At 46.7% G+C, this 18,612-nt stretch overlaps 1 protein-coding gene across 1 annotated transcript in view; it reads right to left on the bottom strand.

Annotated features, from left to right (window-relative positions):
• Positions 1 to 1,305: 1,305 nt before the first annotated feature.
• The window catches only part of PAPPA (pappalysin 1), a 181,106-nt gene continuing 163,799 nt past the window's right edge, over positions 1,306 to 18,612 (bottom strand). Inside the window, exon 22 of the mRNA XM_071574522.1 lies at positions 1,306 to 7,535. Coding sequence (XP_071430623.1) covers positions 7,428 to 7,535 — 108 coding nt within the window. The 3' untranslated portion in view covers positions 1,306 to 7,427. The remainder of the gene's footprint in view (positions 7,536 to 18,612) is intronic.

Here is an 18,612-nt window from a genome sequence, read left to right as displayed (position 1 = left end):
ACGCACTTATACTCCATTAATAATGCATTGACCACAGACAAGGACAGTATAGAAAACACGATGCACTTTTGCTCCTGCTCTTTCTGTCTCTCCCTGCTCAGCATACTGCATTGGATTTGCACAGGTAAAATGCAAAACATCTTTTTACTGAATCATTTATATCAGCATAAAAAGAAAGTAATTTATTCTCATTCCTCAGTCTATTGCTCCCAACGATTCCATGGATTGTGTGGTGTGGGATTTATTTATTGTTCTATGGTATTACTGCCCCATGTTTTGAGGGGGCCAAGGTGGTACCAGCCAGTACCATAACTACATCAGGATAACAAATAGAACTGGCTGGCACTAGAGCCCAGTGCTGACTATTGCAGAGGAACAGGGCAGTGGGTAACAGGGAAAGCAGAGCTGGTATTTAACACTGCTGCCCCCATGCATCCCTTCCTTTTCCTTTGTCTGTGCTCCCAGCCTCCACAACTCACCAGGACTTTCCTGGGGCATTAAATTGTTAATGAGTTCTGGAGTTAACTGGGTTAAACATGGTTCTTTCTAAGGTCAGAGGTCAACAACTGTCAGGGTTGAACAGCCCCTGTCCTGCCTGTGTGCCCATCCTCGAGGTTTGGAGATGTTGATGCTGAATCCATCCACATTTGGAAGCTGAATCGATACAGATTTCTCCGTACAGCAGCATCAAGTCCTTTCCTTTCACAGGGTCTGAGTGGGTGGGCGGTGAGTTGGGTCTCTACCACCACCCCAAGCCCCCAGTGTGGGGCATCCTGCTGGAGCAACAACAATGCGGGGGTAGCACTGGCAAAGTGGGGCAAATTCTCCTGAAAATTAGAAGCATTCGACCTTCAGATTTTCACATCAAAACCTCCACCAAGCACCAGCCCTTGTCAGAGCCAAACCCACCAGAGGAGAAACAGGCTCTTGGGCTCCCGCGTTTGTGGCTTGTGCTGCCTCCCTCCGCCCACTGCAGCCCACTGTCGAAACACGGCACTTTTCCAAACCTCTGCCCAAAAGTGAAAAGCTGGAGCACATGGACAGGGTGCTGTGCAGCTGTGCAGCCAGATGTGGGACCCCACAGCCACACTGAACACCCCAACAGGTTCCCAGTGCTGCTCAGGGCTGGCCCAACCGAAAGCAAAGGAGACGTGGCAAGAGCGAGGGGTCCAGTTCAGAACTCTTTAATACAAGCTTATATTGTTTGTGTTTCTGATTCTCTGTTCTCCCAACATCTGGGGACATAACCCTCATATGTGTGTGAGCATGTGTATGAAGATATATACAAAATCACACAGTTAAATATTTAAGCATACAAGGTATTATATATTTATATAATATAGAACTTTAGGGTATAGGAATCAACAATGGCAAAATATTTCTGATGAATCTGACATAACTTCTTTTTTTTTGGAGTGAAACATGACCTGTTTTTGAAAGACCAGAGGAAGTTGTTGCTTATTAAAAGAAAGAGAAAAACCTGTATAAAGAAATTCTGTGAAAATGATTTAAAAAACATCATGAACCAAAAAAAGGACAACTGTTAAAAACTGTATTGAAAAAAAATAAATTAGATGAACAACTGTGTAAATATAAATTAAAAAAGATGACAATCTTAATAAATAAGCTTTACTATTTACATCTTTATATATTGCTTGGAGACTTAAATTAGATCCGTTAAAAACAAACGAGCGCAAAATAAAACCCAAAATCGGAGCAGCAAACGTACAGGCGTGAGGTACAGAATTAAGGGTTGAACTGTATTTTGCTTGTTTCTTTTTTTTTTTTCTTTTCTCTTTTATACAGTAGACCAGTAGAATTCTTGTGAAAATAGATCCTCAGCACTTCATTGGAGTATTGGTTGACGTGGCTTCCAAAAGGTGCCAAGAAAGATTCCATAATAATAATAATAATAACCATAATAATCATAATAATTATAACAATAATAAAAAGATACAATATGATACATAAATATGGAAGAGCAGTTGGTAATATGAATACATTTTTCTCTAGACGAGATCACAGTTTTATTTGTAAATATTACACTGATATATATATAATATTACACAGATAATATTATATATATATCATATATATATTTATATATATATTTATATATATAGTACGGCTCAATCCTGCTCCCAGGGACGTCAACAACAACAACAACAACAAAAACCTGTGTTGACTTGATGGGAGCAAAATTCAGCCCATCATCTGCAGACAGGTACGTAATTACAGAGGCCGTACAATGCAAACTCCGCAATGGTTCCAATTCCCTCTTGAATTGCTGGTGAAATGTTTTGTTAAAGCCCTGGTTATTTGCACTCAGAAGATGGAAACTGGTGGCTGAATTATGGCCTCAGCAAAAGAATGAAAAAACCAAAAGACTAAACTAAGCCAGAATGGGAACCAAAGACAACTTGGACTTGTTAGCTCCATATCTCGACCTAACAGGACTAACACCATTGACAAGTAGCACTAAGACTCCTCATCGAACACCTGAAGCCAACCCAAGCTCTTGTGTGTGGCCTCAGAGGAAGCGATTCTTGCTCTTAATGAACCTTGGATGTGTAGATCTGGTGAAAAGGGGAACATTCAGTTTGCCAAATGAAGACAGAAACAAAACGTTAAGCCTCACTTTGCTCCTGCTAAAATGAACTGGGATTTGAACCCACCCAGGGGGCAGGAACAGCCCAACACCAAATCTCTATTGCCCAACTCAACCAAGGAAATACATCTTGGGCCACCTGGACCTGCTCCTGCTGATGTTTTGGTCATGCTCCCACTGAACTCAGTGGTCAAGATACTTCAGTGGAAGGGGACTGTCCCAGGGGCTTCAGTGTGCCCAACATATAAGGTCAACTGGAGGCAGGAGCACTGCTGCATCCCCAGCAGGGAGATGGCCTTCCCCAGAGGATGGGATGACATGGACAACACATAGATCAGCTCAGCTGCACCACTGAGACCAAAATGGGGCCCACAACCATGGAAATATCTGTAGTCTGTCTATGCCGGGCACATGGTCCTCTCCCAATGGTATGAACATACCCATTAACTCTCATGTGAGCCTCCAGGGATTCAGCAGTGGAGGGCAAGATGCTGCCAAAAGGTTGGGAATTTCCACAGCATCCAAAAAAGTTGAAAGGCCAAACCTCCAGCTCTGTAACCCCTTTGAGCATCCCAGCCTTGGCTGACCTCATGCCATCCCTTCCTGTCTTCTAGCTTGGTCTCAAATGGTAACAATAGGCTGAAGTGTGGGAAGGGGGTGGTCAGCACCCTGCTTCCCACCTTTAGGAATCACCTGTCTGCTCAGGTAGCAGCTTTCTCCTTCCCCATTCACTCCAGTCTCTCACAGCTCTCTGGGATTCAGACTGTGCAGTGCTTCTGAGTGCAGTAATTAGAGCATAGTGAAAATACTGGTTAAATGCGTATGTACAGTTGGATAACATAAAAATAAGCACAAATACACACATAAAAATAATCTGGAAAAAAAAAGAAGCCAAACTCCATCCCCCTCCCCCTACAAACAACAATATACCGGGGGAAAACCCCCTTAGCCTTAGTTCCTGGATTTATCACAATGCACGAGGAAAACAAAACCAGACAATGTTATTAAACCTCACTGTACTTCTAGGGAAATCTACACTTAGTATCTAACTCTCTACTCAGCTGGCAGAATCGGTGTTTTCCTTTCAAACACACAAAAATAGGCTTTGCTCTTCTTGGATTTGGATTATGTGGATTTTCTTTTCTTTTTCTTTTCTCTTCTTTTCATTTTTTCCCCTCTCTTTTATTCCTCTCTGTAAAGCCCCACTTGAATCAGTCGCAGCACGAAACTTTTGTTGGCTATCAGGCTTTCTTTTTTGTCTCTTTTTTTTTCTTTTTCCCTTTTTTTTTTTTTCTTAAACACAGGTAAAACCTAAAACAAACCGACAGTTACAACCAAGTGAAACCAAAACTGGAAGGGAGGTAGCTGGAACCCAATTCCAAGAGTCCTCTGGTGCCATCTTCCCTTCTCAGCCTGGGTGGGACAGCAGAAGGTGCAGGAAAAGCAGGAGGACACCAGCTCAGCCCATCTGCGAGAGGGTGGGGAGGGAGAGGGGTAGCAGCTGATTGGAGTTTCCCACCCCACCATGCACCATTCACCGCTTTCTGCTCCAGCTTTTCCTCCCACTGGCCATGGACATCACCCAGAGCCAGGAGCTGGCTGGTGGTCCCAGGTAAGGTGCAGCCTTGGTTCACTGTCTGTGACAGAGAAGATCTTGGCACTAATGTGACCTGGACTTCATGAGCAGCTAAATTTCACCAGTATGAGCACCCTCTCCTCTTCCCCAAAACATCTGGTTTTGTGTTGTCCTACACTGCTGTCTCAGTGGGTAGAGGTGGTAGGGGATGTCTCTGTCACTTCCCATCCAGTGGCCACCGCAGTCATGGAGGGACTTTCCTAGGATTCCACTGGGCATTTGAGGCCCAAACAGTGGTAGATGCTGCAAGCTCATCCAGCTGGCCTTGCCTAAGTTTGGGAGCACAGAGGACAAGAACTGAGCAAGTATCTGTGTCCTGTGGCTCGTCTCCCCCTGGGTGCATGGTACAGCACCTGAAATGCAGAGGGCAAACCTTTGCCCCAGTGGAAAAAAAAAAGCCATTGGATTTAACATGACTCAGAGCAGAACTTCTCCTGCTCCCAGTTCTATCAGCTCTGTTGGAGGAAATGGACAGTACCAACATGGTAGTTAGAAAAAAAAAATCAAATAGCAGCATGGAAAGCCTGCCCGTGGGAAAGGGAGTCGGGGCATGCCAGGACTGCAGGAGTGAAGCTGAGGTGTGAGGCGGTGCTGACAAGAGGCCACCATCTCCCTTGAGCCAAGGTCTCCAGCTTGGCTAGCAGGGGCTAGACCTGGCTGGCCAGAGGGGCTCAGCTGGCCCTGAGCTCCTGGGAACCCACAGCAGCAAGTGGCAATAATGCCTGTACAGACCTGTCTCTCTTGGGCACTATCAGAGGTGGGAGAAGCAGATGGGAAATCTCCATGCTGAGCTCCATAACTGGGAAGGGCATTTTCAGGATGCATGCAGGGAGTGAACTGGGGCTCCCTGCCAGGGTGAAACCCAGGTGGGGTGGAGAGAGGAGGTCATGCCAAGATGCCTCAGGTACTGAGGACATGATGCATTGGAAGTTTAAAAGGCTTTTGAGGTTGTGAGCTTGTCTTGTGGGCTGGATGGCACATGAACAAACTGCCAACAAAAAAGGGGAGAGTGGAGGGACCAGAAGAGAGCAGCAACCTTTCCACAGTTATTTACTTCCCACGTTAGATGGCAAGGAGCAAAAGGAGAATTTTATGCCACTGCTCTCTATGCTGGAGGATGTTCAGTTTAACTCCATGGAAAGAGCCCTAATCCTACTGCAACTCCCTTTCCGGTACACCCCTGCATGGTGGAGGCAGAGCCATCCATACAGCTCCCATGGTCAGGTCTTCTCCAGGAATAACTGGAGCTTCCCAACAGACAGCTCCTCACCTTCTTACCACAATCACCTCTCCAGGCCTCTACATTTTAGTTCTTGAGGTTCAGCTCTGGTTTATTCCAGTAGAAACCACCCCAACAGTGGGTAACAAGAACCTGACTCCTTGCACCTACCACTCTTATCAGTTTTCCTTTACTAGTTCTACTCATTTTTACATCCATCTCCATGAGCCAAATGATCCCTTCCTTTTCCTTTCTGCCTTGCTCCAGTGCCTAAATATTCAATCAAGAAGGAGTAGGGAAAAGACTTTCTAACCTGTCCTTACCTAGGAGATTGTAAAAGTCAGGATAGTTCCAAGGAGCAGACAGACTTAACACTTTAGAAGGATGCTCTTTAGGAGCTTGAAACAACAGAGACATGCCCAAACCACGCTGGAAAGATCTCTGGGATTTCCATGGGATGGGTTGTAGCAGCAGTGGCAGCACTAGATGCCCTGGGCATCTCAGTGACTCTGTGTAATGAACCCTGCTATGAAAAGAACCACCAAGGATCTGGAACAACATGTTCCCCTCTGGACTGAAACAGGAGGATGACAGGGGAGTGCGAGGTCTGCTGCAGCTAATGCCCTTCTTTCTGGAAGATTACAAGCAGCTAAGCTCCCAGTCTATGAAAAGGGTCAGACCTACTGGCCTGGCAGTTTAATACTGACAAATATGGCCAAAATTGTAATACTGTCTCCTGCGGTCCTTTCCCCATGGCATGTGTCTCCTTCTCCTCTTCCCCTCTTCTGAGAAAACAGAAGCATGATACAGTTATCAGATAGAGACCAGCCTAACAGGAGGGTGAAGATGATCTAGAGACCCACTTGGCTGGGTGGAGACCAGAAAGCAGATTCCTTTGGCTGGCTGGTGTCCTGTTTTCTTGCCCCAGTGCTGAGGAAGAGACCAGAGGATTTGAAAGGCAGGTTGTAGGTAAGCTTTAAGGCAGACTGTTTGGTTGCATGGGGTTGTTTTTCACCCTGTCCTGACACAGTAAGGAAACTAGTTGAATGGGACATAGCAGCAGGAGTAGCAGCAGCAGACATGCTCAAATGACAAGTGCGGGCGCGAGTTTCCCTCTCTGCTCCTCAGAAGCAATCATCCATCCACGTTCCTCAATGCCAGTCCTTAGACTCCCCACTCCCTGACTCCACCAGGGGACAACCTGCCCATCTCCACACAGAAACATCCAAAAAGCCCTGCAGGCTACAAGGGGGCCTTTAGTTGGCTTTTTGAGGGCAGGGAGAGAAGGAGGAGCTGTACAGAAAGGCCACTGCAGTCTGCTGAGCTCCCTGGCTGGAAGTAGCATTCCTGTGAGGAGCAGATGCATCCCACATCTCGAGCTGGCTGGGCTTCTGGCAGGTCACTTGCCAAGAGGCTCAGCCCTGTGGAGATCTCACCCCAACCTCAGTGCCCCGAGCATGCGATACCTTGGCATTCAGCATCAGAAAAGGCTCAGCTTGGAGTCCTCCAAGAGCACAGCCTCTTCCATGAATGGTCTGAGTTGTGAGTGCTGGGGAGGGGAAAGTGTTTTTGCGTTCATCATAATCTCTCACTCTTTTCTCTCTTTCTCTACTTATGTCTATAAATATGTGTACATAAATAGTTTGTTTCTCGCCTTGAATCTAGATAGGAACTGTTCAAATTAGTTGGGCATAACATGCTGTTTTGATACATGAAAGTCTTCTCAACTTGACTCTTGGTTGGTTGTTTCTCGTCATCACTATTTAAGATATAGTTAATACATAAACCCTACTTTAGTTCTCCTTGGACAAAAATTAAAGGCAGACTGGTTGAATTCTAAGGGTCCCTGGTGCAGAAATGCCATCCAGTTGAGCAGCTAAATGTTAAAACGATACCAAAAGGGATGTGGTGTTTCTCCTAGCCTGCCTTGAGCTGTGTGGTCCTCCATTCCACGTCGCTTGGCATTACCCAAGACTGAAGCCACGAAGGTCTTTCTGGTTGTGCTCTTGGGCGTTGGGGTCCCGGCAAGCACACTCTCCTTGTAGGTCACAGGACATAGGAAATGGTGTAACCTGGGGAAAGAAGACAAAGACACAAAGACATGAGGGAGAGAACACACCTACAGCATCCTGGAGAACAAACAAGACCTCTGGAGTGAAATCTTCAGCCATCAGCTGCAATCTTCAGCTATGTTATTTTTTACAGTGATTTATGTCAGTGCTGTGCTGGTGGTGTACTGAGGCCTCAGGTGAGCTACCTGTCTAAATGAAATGCTGTCAAAAAAGTAAATGAGATTACTGGGCAGCACATAACTCCCTTAACAGTTCCCATCAAGCACAGGAACCCAACTTCTCGGGTAAATCTGGGGTCTCTTCTGAAAGCTAACCTTACCCCAAGGCTTACAAACAGTAAAGCACAGCAAAGTTACAAACAACTGATCAACTGATCAACTCAGATGTTCACCAAACACTGCTGGGTGCAGCAGGTCCTAACTCCAGCCCCCCTGTAGCACTCCTACCCACCTCCAGGATGGGGTCTTTGGGGAACCCTACTCCTGGACCATGATCTCCCCTCTGTAGGGCATCATTCTACAGAAGGGCCCTATGGCCTGGGTCCTGCTGAAGTGCCTAACTTCATTTGTGCATTTAACTGTGGATGTTCTTGGTTTCAATTCCTCAGGAATGGAACCAAACACTGTCTCACAGATTAGTGAAGCTGGAGTCCAGCAGAGACTTCTCTGAACACCTCTTGTGTTTGAGGTCAGGAGATGCACCTAAGGGGCACTGAGGAACAGCAAAGGGATGCAGTGAGATGCTGCTACGTGCACAGGCTGTTAACTATCCATGATCCCTCTGGATAAGCACAAGAAGGAGCTGAAATAATACCTCGCAGTGCCTGGCTAGCAGAAGTTGATTTGGGCCTATTGCATCATAGTATTTACCTGAAGAAAAAGGGGTGGCAGTGGAACAGTGTATCACTTGCCCTGAAGTGAATTCTCAAGAATTTCTCCCAACTGCACAGAGCAAATGACCTCATTCCCCTCCTTTACACTCCTTCCAAGGCAGTGCCACAACCTGCTCCAACGTTCCCGGCAGGGGCCGCAGGCGCGTGCTCCGTCTGCCTCCCTTGGCTCTGCTGCCACACGTTTACTCTCTCCTTCATAAATATTTCTCCAGGCTACAAAGTCTGAGCCTGCCTGCTCCCTGTGTATCATCCACAGCCCATCTAGGAATGTGGACCCAGCACTGTGCTGTCATCTCCACCTAGACCTTCCATACCTGTCCCTGCATGTCCAGCATGTTTTTCTCCTGACGCACACAAGGACGGGTGCGGAGCTTTGTTTCACAACAAGGGAGCCTAAGGCAGGGACATGCTGACAGAGACATTAAATAGCCGAGGCTCATCAGCAAATCAGGGCTTAGAGAGGCTCCTCCCTTTGCTTTTGACTTCATTCACACAAGACCTGACCCTCCAGGTAGAATTGGATGATAATTCTTCATCAAGACATGGCCTTGGTGACTTATGAACTAAATAACCAACCACTGAATAATCTGAATCTACAATTGCACAAATGTGGAGGTTGCAAAGACAAGCAATAGTTCAAAAAGTTAAAAGCAAATGAATCAAATAATTGGCAATTAAATAAGTTTATAAGCTGCAGAAAACAATAGGAGCTTAAGGATCACTTGATCCAACAGAAGGCAGCCAGAGCAGGACTGCCTTGTATCACAGTGTTATGAATATTCTTAGATAGGAAAACAGAGAAGTCTGAAAACAATGGGGTTTGGGGAGGAAGCTGAGGAGGGATTGTTTAATCACTGAATTAAAATACTGGAAATGAAAAAGAAAAGATACATGAAAAAAAATTGAGTTTTTCTGTTCCGTGTAGAAGGAAACATTTTGGTTTAGATTATCTGCTACATTTCAGGTTTGACCTTTCCCTTCAAGACAAACAAATAAAAAAGACTGTTTCATAGCAAAAGTTATGTCTTGAAATAAAAACTTATTTCACTTAGAAAATGCTCAAACAAAGTTTTTAATTGAGTTTTCCTCTCTTTTTATTTTTCATCCTGAATCATTCAGTTCAATATGGATTTGGCAGTGATTTTGACTTAAAAAAATCCTCCCTGCTCTACAACAAAGCTACTGGTTGGAGAATAGACCTGGAAACCTGATTCTTTCATTTGTCTTGATCAAGCTTTTTCCTCTCCCTGGCCTGGATTCACTGTGTTTGTCTGTCACAGCCTGACAAAAGTGATTAAGTGGCCCCTTCATTCAGAGGAGAAAGAGGGAAGGTGGATCCACCCTTTGCACTGAGCACAGGACAGTCACACACTCAATTCAGGCATTTCAGTAAAGTGGCTGAAATCAGATGTGATAGCCTACTTCACTTCATCTCTGCTGCTGTCCATGCTTACGTGGGATGTGTTGCAGACGTGGAGATCCCAGACATAGTCCCATTTCACCTGCAGGAACATCAGAGCCAAGAGGAAAGCAAGCCCTGCATGGCTGTGTCCCAAAATGATCAGCTCACATTGTCCTCACCAACTCTGTGGGCCGTGCTCAAAAAGTCACCATAAACACCCAAACTGGCATGAGTTCGACGCTGCCTTAAGTAATCTACCTCTGATTCCTTCTCCTCCTATTTCTCCTTGTGAGTCCCTTGTTTTCCCCTTTGCTTTCTTACAGCTTCCTGTAAGCCTGTGCTCAGCACTGGGGTGACCTGAAAAGGTGTATGTACAAGACTGGATCCCTACTACATTGCAACCAATTCCTGGTGAGATGGAGCCACTGGAGAAGAAATATCTTGCTGTGTGTTGTCCTCCGGAAATGCCCTGGTCTCCTAATAGTGGTCATGGACAGAGGAGTAGAAGGTTTCTCTCTGAGGCAGAGCCATGACCTCATAAGGAGACAGCTCCATGGCTCAGCAGCAGTTCCCAGCAGAGGGTAGCCAGAGTGTAGGAGGGTTTCTTCCTGATCAGATCAGTCTTATTCACTTCATGTCCCTTATGGAGGCTTTTTATGCAATCCGATTTTTACAGTGCTATTGTCCAGATAGATGAATTGTTTTGTCTTATGGCAGTGAGCACCAGAGATCAGTTTTCTATTATGTGAAAAGGCAGAGATTTCTATGGGTAATGAGCACAGCCACAGTTGTATTAGACATGACAAAATCCTCCAAACACTTAACAGTAATGCTGGGTTTCCACTTTGAACAACATTTACAACAAATACACATTTCAGTTCCCCAAGGACCTGATTTCCATAGGTATTTAGGAAATCTAACCCACACACAGAATCTACTGGGACTGTCAGAAGTACCCAGCTCAGAGAAAATGTAAAATCCCTTGGAAGACGGTCTGTCTATTGCCTTGGGCTCACACAGTGACAGCCCTCTGGAGTGCAGAGCCATGAATAAAGCTGCTGGATGTGCTAGAAATAATAAATGCTGAACCTTTTGCTGAATGATAGCCCACTTAGGTGTGAAGCCCAGATATACATACTCCAAGATTAACTGCCTATTTTCTTTTTAAATAGGTCTGTGAAAACCCAACTCATTAACAGAATATATGACCTGCATTGAAATTTCCAGATATAACCATTGTAAAGCCAGTAGTAAGGAATCAGCTTCTCTTCTTTCCACTTGCCAAGCCCTGTATTTCACCTACATCTATCTCCCCATGTAGAAAATCTGGAGGATATCTAGCAGGGCAGGAAGAAAAAGCTAAAAATTAAGCTTACAGCCTGCACTGGATATTTGATGAAGTAGTGCAAGATCTTTTATCTTTGGGCTAACTAAAATAGGTTGAAAAGGCATAACTGAAGAACAGAGCTCTGCACACCTACAGGCACCTCCTCCACACACATCTGGAGATGATCCAGAACGGCCACAGAGTGGATGGATGGCACTCAAGGAGATGAGTCACACCAGAACCACAATGGCCCAAAGACCTATCCATCATCAAGAGAAAACAGACACAACTTACATCAATGCCCCTCACCCAGAGCGTGCAGGGCATGGCACACCCTGCTCTGAACCCAGAGGAGCAAGGGCAGCAGGTGTGGGCTAATGGGCTGGGCAGGAGCCTGGCATGGACATCCTGGGTGTAATGTACAGGAGATCCAAGACACCATCACCTTGATCAACTCACCACCCATGCTGTACAGAGCATGAACCCAGACTTCACTCTCCACCAAGGCAGGGGAGCCCTAAGCTTTGTCTGCCATGCTAAACAGTAAGACCTTGGATGAAACCCAAGCTACCTCTTGGAAAGTGGGCTGGGTTTGTTTTGGATGCCATGCTCCCAACTATGGGAACAAAGGCAATGCTACAACAGACCAGAACAGAACTAGGATTCAGGTCATGGAATGAGTGAGAGGGCACAACTCCTCGTTACACACATCTATCTGAAGAGGCTGGTGACATCCCAAGGCAGATCCCTGCTGAGAAAGGCCAGTCTATAGGAATTGGTGGGAATGTTGACAGGAGAAATCCCAGACAGGTACAGGGAGGGATGGGAAACAGCTCTGCAAAGGCTGGGAGCTCGTCCCTGACAGACGCTGGTATCAGGCTGACCTGGCTGTGCCTCCTGCTCAGCACCTGGGGTTGGCTCACAGCAGCACCAGCACAGGCAGGATTGAGTCAGGGGAGAGGGCAGCAGGAGAGGAGGGCTGCAAAGTGTTGGGAAACAGCCTGTTGTTAGATTTCAGCCCTGAAGTGTTTGCGAAATCTCCCAGACAGACCTAACTGGAGCTATGGAGGCCCCAACACAGGCACAGCCTCCACGGGCAGCGTGGCCTGTGAGATAAGTGTGGCAGCCCATACTGAGTGTCATGGCCTTGCACCTCCCAGAGCCTCACAGCTCAAACAACAGGAGTATTCTGCTCCCTGACAGGGCCCTTGTGGGACAAAAACGCATCTTGTAAGGGTCTTCTCAGTGTTTTTTGGCATTCAGGTCACAAGTTTGAGATAACACACCAAGAGCAAGCCCCCTTTTAACTCTGGGTGCTGGTATGCAGGTTCACACCTAGGGCACAGCTCCAGAGGGCCTGGGAAAGGCAGAGCTGGCAGGAAACCTCCTCTCCATATAACACTGGCAGTTCTAAAAGTTTAAATTTTTGTTCCCTCCCCTGCCATAAACTGAGCTTTCCACCACTGAAACCAAAAAACATGGTGTATTGAGATACAGCTCAGCTGAACCCAACAGATGCTCTGCTCTCTCCATCGTCTGTAAATTGGGAGCAGCTTCACCAGAACCAGTGGAAGAAGGATGGCCCAAAGCCAGCAGGGATTCCCGGGAAAGCCCTGCCCGCATGGATCCCGCATCCCCGCCTGCCCGCTGAGCAGAGTGAGGGAGCCCCTTTGCCAAACCACATGGAGCTCAGTTGCTCAGCAATCAGCTGTGCTTCCTACCCTGTGCTACTGATTGTGCAAACATGAATGTAATTAGTCTAAATAATCACCAAAGATTTAATAGGAGCCAGACCACCCAGAGGCCAAATAGCTGGCGGTGGAGCAGGGAAGGTTTGTTCGCTGGTTTTTGTAACACTTGCTAATGAAGTGAGGTCGGATAGCAAAGCAAACACCCTCCACTAGCACATCCCTTGGGAATGCTGTATGTTGTGGGAAGCCCCAAGTCCCTTGAAGCCAAGAACGTTCTCTCAGGATAGGCAACATGTGCTACTGCCATCACTGCTTTTAATTTATCGCTGCCTGGAAAGCCTCCCTGAGAGATTATGAAACCAAGCTCTGAGCCCCAAAATAAGCTCCCACCCCAACCAACCCTGACTGAAAACGCTCCTCACATGGCAAACAGCTACAACCACTGAGCCTGCAACCAACAGCTTGCGGGGAAGTGAGTTCACCCACACGTCGGGGTGAACCAGCGTGCTTGGAGCGCTCAGCCACTTCCAGAGGCATGAGGCAACACTCCACATTGTATCCTTCCTTCCTCCCTGCTCGCCCACCATTCATTGTATCTCCCCTGCTAATTATAGAGCTGACAAAGACACACAGCTGGGGACAGTCAAGTTGTTGGGAGCAGCATCCAAGCATCAGTTCTTCTGGATAATCAGAATTTCCTCAGGTGGGGTGGTCACTTAGGCTGCTCATGGCACCAAATGCCTCATAAACATGTTGTGCCAACAGAGCAAGATCTGAGATTTTCCAAGATAGGTCTGTGTTGCAGCTAGAGAGCTGGGAGAAGGCACTCATTTCGCCAAGAAGTGGTTATTTCTCTTAGCTTAAGGGTAGGAGTGCTGCAGACTCCCCTTTCTGGGGAGACAGGGATGGCCTTTGGAAATCCCTGCTGGAGCCAGCAACAGCCCCTCAGTTCAAAGCTCCTTTCTTTAGGCCTTGAATTCTCGGCCATAAAGTCTCTGAAGAGGTTTTGATAACTCCCCTATCTTTTAGATAAGCAAAGCTTTGGATGAATCCCACACGGCCCTCTATCTACCACAAGTCCTCATTTGTTTTCCGCTGAGGCACTTGCTGGTTTTCCTCTCCAAGGTGTTGGACAGAAATGTCAAGAGGCTGAAGGGACAGGACAATTTTTCTCTTTCTTTTCTAAGTGCTGTGGGGCAAAGCAGTTGAGGGAAAACCTGAGTGATAACCGAGTGAGGCAAGTTTTTCTCATGGGAGCTGTGGGTTTACCACTTATGCGATCAAAAGGAAAGACAGAGAGGAAAGACAGAAGAAAGTTCAAGAAGAAACTTGAAAATAGTTGAAGTTGAGGGAATTTTAAAGCAGCAAATTCAATGTATTTAAACCTGTAGAGACCAGACTGCAGGACCTTCAACTAAGCAAATCTGAGATATGAGTCTTGAACAAAGTACATTCAGTGTAAAGAAAGACATTTCTGAATTCTGTGAGGTCTGTCTAGATAGCCTCATCCAGGGAAAACTTATAAAAGGTAAGGGGAAGAGAAAAGAAGTGGAGGAGACAGTGACTGGAGAGAAGATTTCCTGAAATGAATCAGAAGGAAACAGCCAGACCTGTCCCTGTACTGCTGCACACCCCATGAGCTCCTTGCAGGCAGCCAACATCCCAGAGACAGCCAGTTATGCCCAGGTTATTTATTTTCCTCCCTTTGGCAGTATAAGAGATGTAATGTTTTAAAAAAATTGTATCTTCTTTTATCTGCGGCAGGATACAAAGCAAGAAGCAGCTTCCTAGAGCAGCCAGGCAGAAGGGAGCTGGCAACCTGTGCTGGGTCAGGAGGGGAGGAAGATTAAAAGGAGATGGGATTTTGCTTTGTCCTTCACGGAAGACTTTATCCCCTCCAGATACACAACAGAAGCTTTCTCTCCCTTGGAGGTTGGCTGGCAATGGCCTTCCTGTCTCTCAGAGCTGCTCCTGGGTCATGCACAGGGCAAGCTGTGAGCAGCACAGCCCCATCCTCTGCACCAACACCCTCAGCCCCCTGTTCCCCACACAGCCTGCCCATGTCCCTGCTTCCTTGGGTGGCACTCATCCCTGTGCCAGCAGCCCTGGCTTCCCGCCCGCTGCAGGGCGACGCCGATCAATTAGTGCACAACAAATAATTAAGCTGATGAATGTCTCTTTTTCCTGCTTGCTGACTGCACTTGCCTCGAATTTATGCCCAGAATATGACTGAATTTATTCGCTGCTGCTTGTAGCATTCAAAAGAGGTCTTTAATGATTTCTTTAAGCTCTCCAGCCTGATTGTGAATAGTTCAGGGCAAATACTCATTATTTCCTATCTAAGCAGCAGCGCTGATTAGTTGGTGGTTGGTCAGATAAGTCACACTGCTCCATTCCCCGCTCGCTGCCGAAAAAGCACAAGGTCATTCACTGCTAATGCTCAAATGCAAAGGGAAAACACGGGATAAGTGACTGCTGCCTGTGAGTCCCTTGTGCATTTTCAGGGCAACAAAACAGGACCGTGGAAAATCTCACATTATGAGGGCTCAAAATTAAAGCGAATATGGGTTGAAGCGTTTTACTTTCAGGCAGCCTGTTCACAGCATTGTGTGCAGCTGAAAGTGTGTTTGGGAGAGTAGTGGGACTGCAGTGAAACTTAAGTTTTGACAGTTTGTGGACACTAAAGATCTGAAGCCAGCTCTTACTCGACTGTTAACTCCTGAATCTTCACATGGTGCAATGTTAATCTTCAGCCCTTTCCTAAAATAATGTGTGGAGTCGCTATGTTCTGCTAAATGTGAACCATGTGTCACCTCAGCAATGGCTGCAGTGGGGGAAAACATGATAAATCTAAAGCTTTTAAAATGTCCTGTGACATTCTGGGAGAAAAACAGGTGTTGCATAAATGTTGGACATTTATGGGTAAACTTGCAGGGGCTTTAAAAGACTGACACATCTGCCACATAGTATGTAACCCTGAAAGAAAAGGAGCAGAGCAGTGTCTTTCATGTGTCTCACTTTCTACAACTGTATGAAAATACATCCTCATCTGGTATTGGAATTAACAGAGCTGGACTCGCCCCTCCCTATGTCTCCTCCAGGTTTTTGGCTTTTACACTCAATGTGTATTTTAAAACTGTGCCTTTTTAAGTAGGTGGCAAACTGTGCTGGAAGGATTTGGTATGCGGAGTATTTTTATTCAGCTCCCTTTTCTCTCACCTTTCATTGTTTTTCCCTTTGGAATATCTCCTGTAACGCTCCACTCATAAACCTCTTCAAAGGGAGGGCCGTATTTGAACAGCCTTGCCTGAAATCTGGTCTCAGTCAAAGGCCTCAGACGGGAAAATAACTCGCAGAGCCAAACCCCACGGCCCCACGGCTGCTGCCACAGGTGTCGGCGGCTGCTTTGCAGGAGCGAGGTGCTGCCTGCTGCCTCTTCAGCTCTGACCCCACAGCCCCACTGGCTGGGTTATTATTCCCCCTTTTACCCTATAAATGTAATAAACTGGGACTTAGCATCTTGCTTTTACTGTGGAAGGTCCAAGGAGAAGGTGGTTTTTCTCACTCCTCCCGAGTGGCTTGTTCAGCATCTGCAATGTTGTTGGTGTTTTGGGAGAGGGGAGATTTTGGAAGCTGGATGTGTGCTGGGGAAGTTCTGCCTTGTGATCTCTAGGATGGATGTTTCTAAATTACCAGCTAGGGCAAGTCTAATTCCCCCAGTCACAATGATCCAGCTGCCAGTGAAGTCTGTGAAAGGAGAACTTATCTCCAAAAATCTACAAAACCTCCCCCTCCATGGGGAAAATCCATCAGACGTGAGACCAGCTGCCTGTCTTTGACCATTTGCCCTTTGCAACAGGCAGTTTTAGCACAGAAAGCAGTAACCCACTGGGCTACAAAGTGCTTCCCCTCCTTGGGAGGTCACTTCATTTCTGGGTGGCAGTGAAGCAGCAGATACTTGGAGCGTGAGTCGCCTGCCTGGTAAGTGCTCACAACTCTGTGCAGATCCCACTGTCTCAACTCCCTGTTCAGCAATAAATTCTGCTCCCAAACCTTAATCCTATCCCTCTCCCCCTCAATTCAACCCTCAGATCCCCTGTGTTTCAGTTCCATCCCCATCCCAGCAGTACGCTGTGCCCTTAGCTCCTTTCTTGATGGGGCTGGTTTGGGTCGGTCTCCTCCCAGGCACCTCACTTCCATTCCTCTGGCACCACTTGGGATTTTTCATCGCCTGCTCTCAAGCCTGAAGGCAGACAGATAAAGTTTCCCAGGCAGGCTGTTTTGGGAGGAGAAGATCTATGCCATGCTGAGCTACCGGGCACTTCCAGCTCTGCCCTCCCGGCTGGTGGGAGCTCAGTGAGCAAGCTGTGCTTGCCTTTGGGCTGCTCCTCCCCAGGAGGTGGAAAATCAGCCAGAGATAGGAATCTCTTCTTGGAGACAACTGAAGATGGGGCACTGCCTGTCACCCTGCTTGTCTCTGCAGTGGTTGTTTCAGCAGGGAGCCCCTTCTGGGCTTTCCATGCCCTGCTCTGTCCATGGGGAATAGAGTTGCTCACCTGCCTGTCTTTCCCTGCACAAGGTTCCAGGTCCTCTCTCAAAAGAAACACAGCAATATAGAGGAATATATTTTTTAAAAAATAATAATGTTTAGGAAAACTTCCTCTTGTTTTCCCCAGTGGAGCAATTAACTCCTTCCACTTGCCAAGACCTGTCCGTCTCCCTTCCCCAATGTTCCTAGATGGGTCAGAGACAGCCCAAAATGCTGACCCAAGGAAAAGAAGCCTCCATCCAAAGGTGGCTTAGAAACAAACTGTTCCCTGCAGAGGACCTTCTTCCTCAATTGGGTGACACAGATGATGTCATAGACTGAGCACAAACTCACTCTGGTTGTTTATTTATATTTATCAGTTACCAAATGTAGCTGGATTTTCATTCTGTGCTACACTCAAATCTTGAAGATAAGGTAAAATACATGTGGCAGAGACTAAAATTTGTTTTATTTGGAAACAAATTCAGTGGTTAGAAACACAGGAAATGCTGTACCACTTTCCCCCCCTTCATTGCTGAGTGATAAAAACCAGTGGATTTTACTTTCCTAAGCATCCTCCCTACATTAAATAATGATTTTATAGATCTCTGTCACTGGTTTGTCTCCTTTTGCAAGGTTCTGGTCTGTGTGGTCTTTGTGCAGAATATATTTCCATCTCCACTCAGCCCTGGAGCCCTGCTCCACACCCTCCACTCTGGGGTGGGTTGGTCAGCAATAAGCCAGGGGCATGTGGGTACACATGGATCAAAGCACAGACCTACAATGATGCTTTCCTTTTGCTCTCTGCTCTTTCCTAATTTCCCTTTGGAGCACTGGGGGATGGATACCAGGATAGGCAAATACCCCCTTCTCAGTGCTTCTGTGTGAAGGTCTCCTGAGCAGTAGGTGCAGCTCTGCTGATGAACATGCCCCAAATTTTGGAGAGAGCCAGCCCTTGCCTACAGAGAAGCTTGGGCACATCAACACCTCTGAAAATTTTATTTAAGAACCTGCCTTGCAAAGATAGAAGGTGGGCTATGGTGGTAAATATACATAGACATCAAGAGAGAACTTCAAAATGAACTGAGAACTCACTACCTACAGTGAGCAGATGCCTGGGCTGAAGGTCCTCCTGAGACCTTGGACCACTCCTATTCTAGCAAAAGTTTTTTTTTTCTAGGACTAAAGCAGCACTCACAGAGGAATTCCCAGTGACAAGAGGAAGGGGCATCCCTAC

This window comes from Pithys albifrons, chromosome 20, assembly GCF_047495875.1.
Source record: "Pithys albifrons albifrons isolate INPA30051 chromosome 20, PitAlb_v1, whole genome shotgun sequence".
In the NCBI taxonomy this organism is placed as follows: domain Eukaryota; kingdom Metazoa; phylum Chordata; class Aves; order Passeriformes; family Thamnophilidae; genus Pithys; species Pithys albifrons.
Note: the sequence above shows the minus strand (reverse complement) of the source record. Positions and strands in the feature narration are given on the sequence as shown.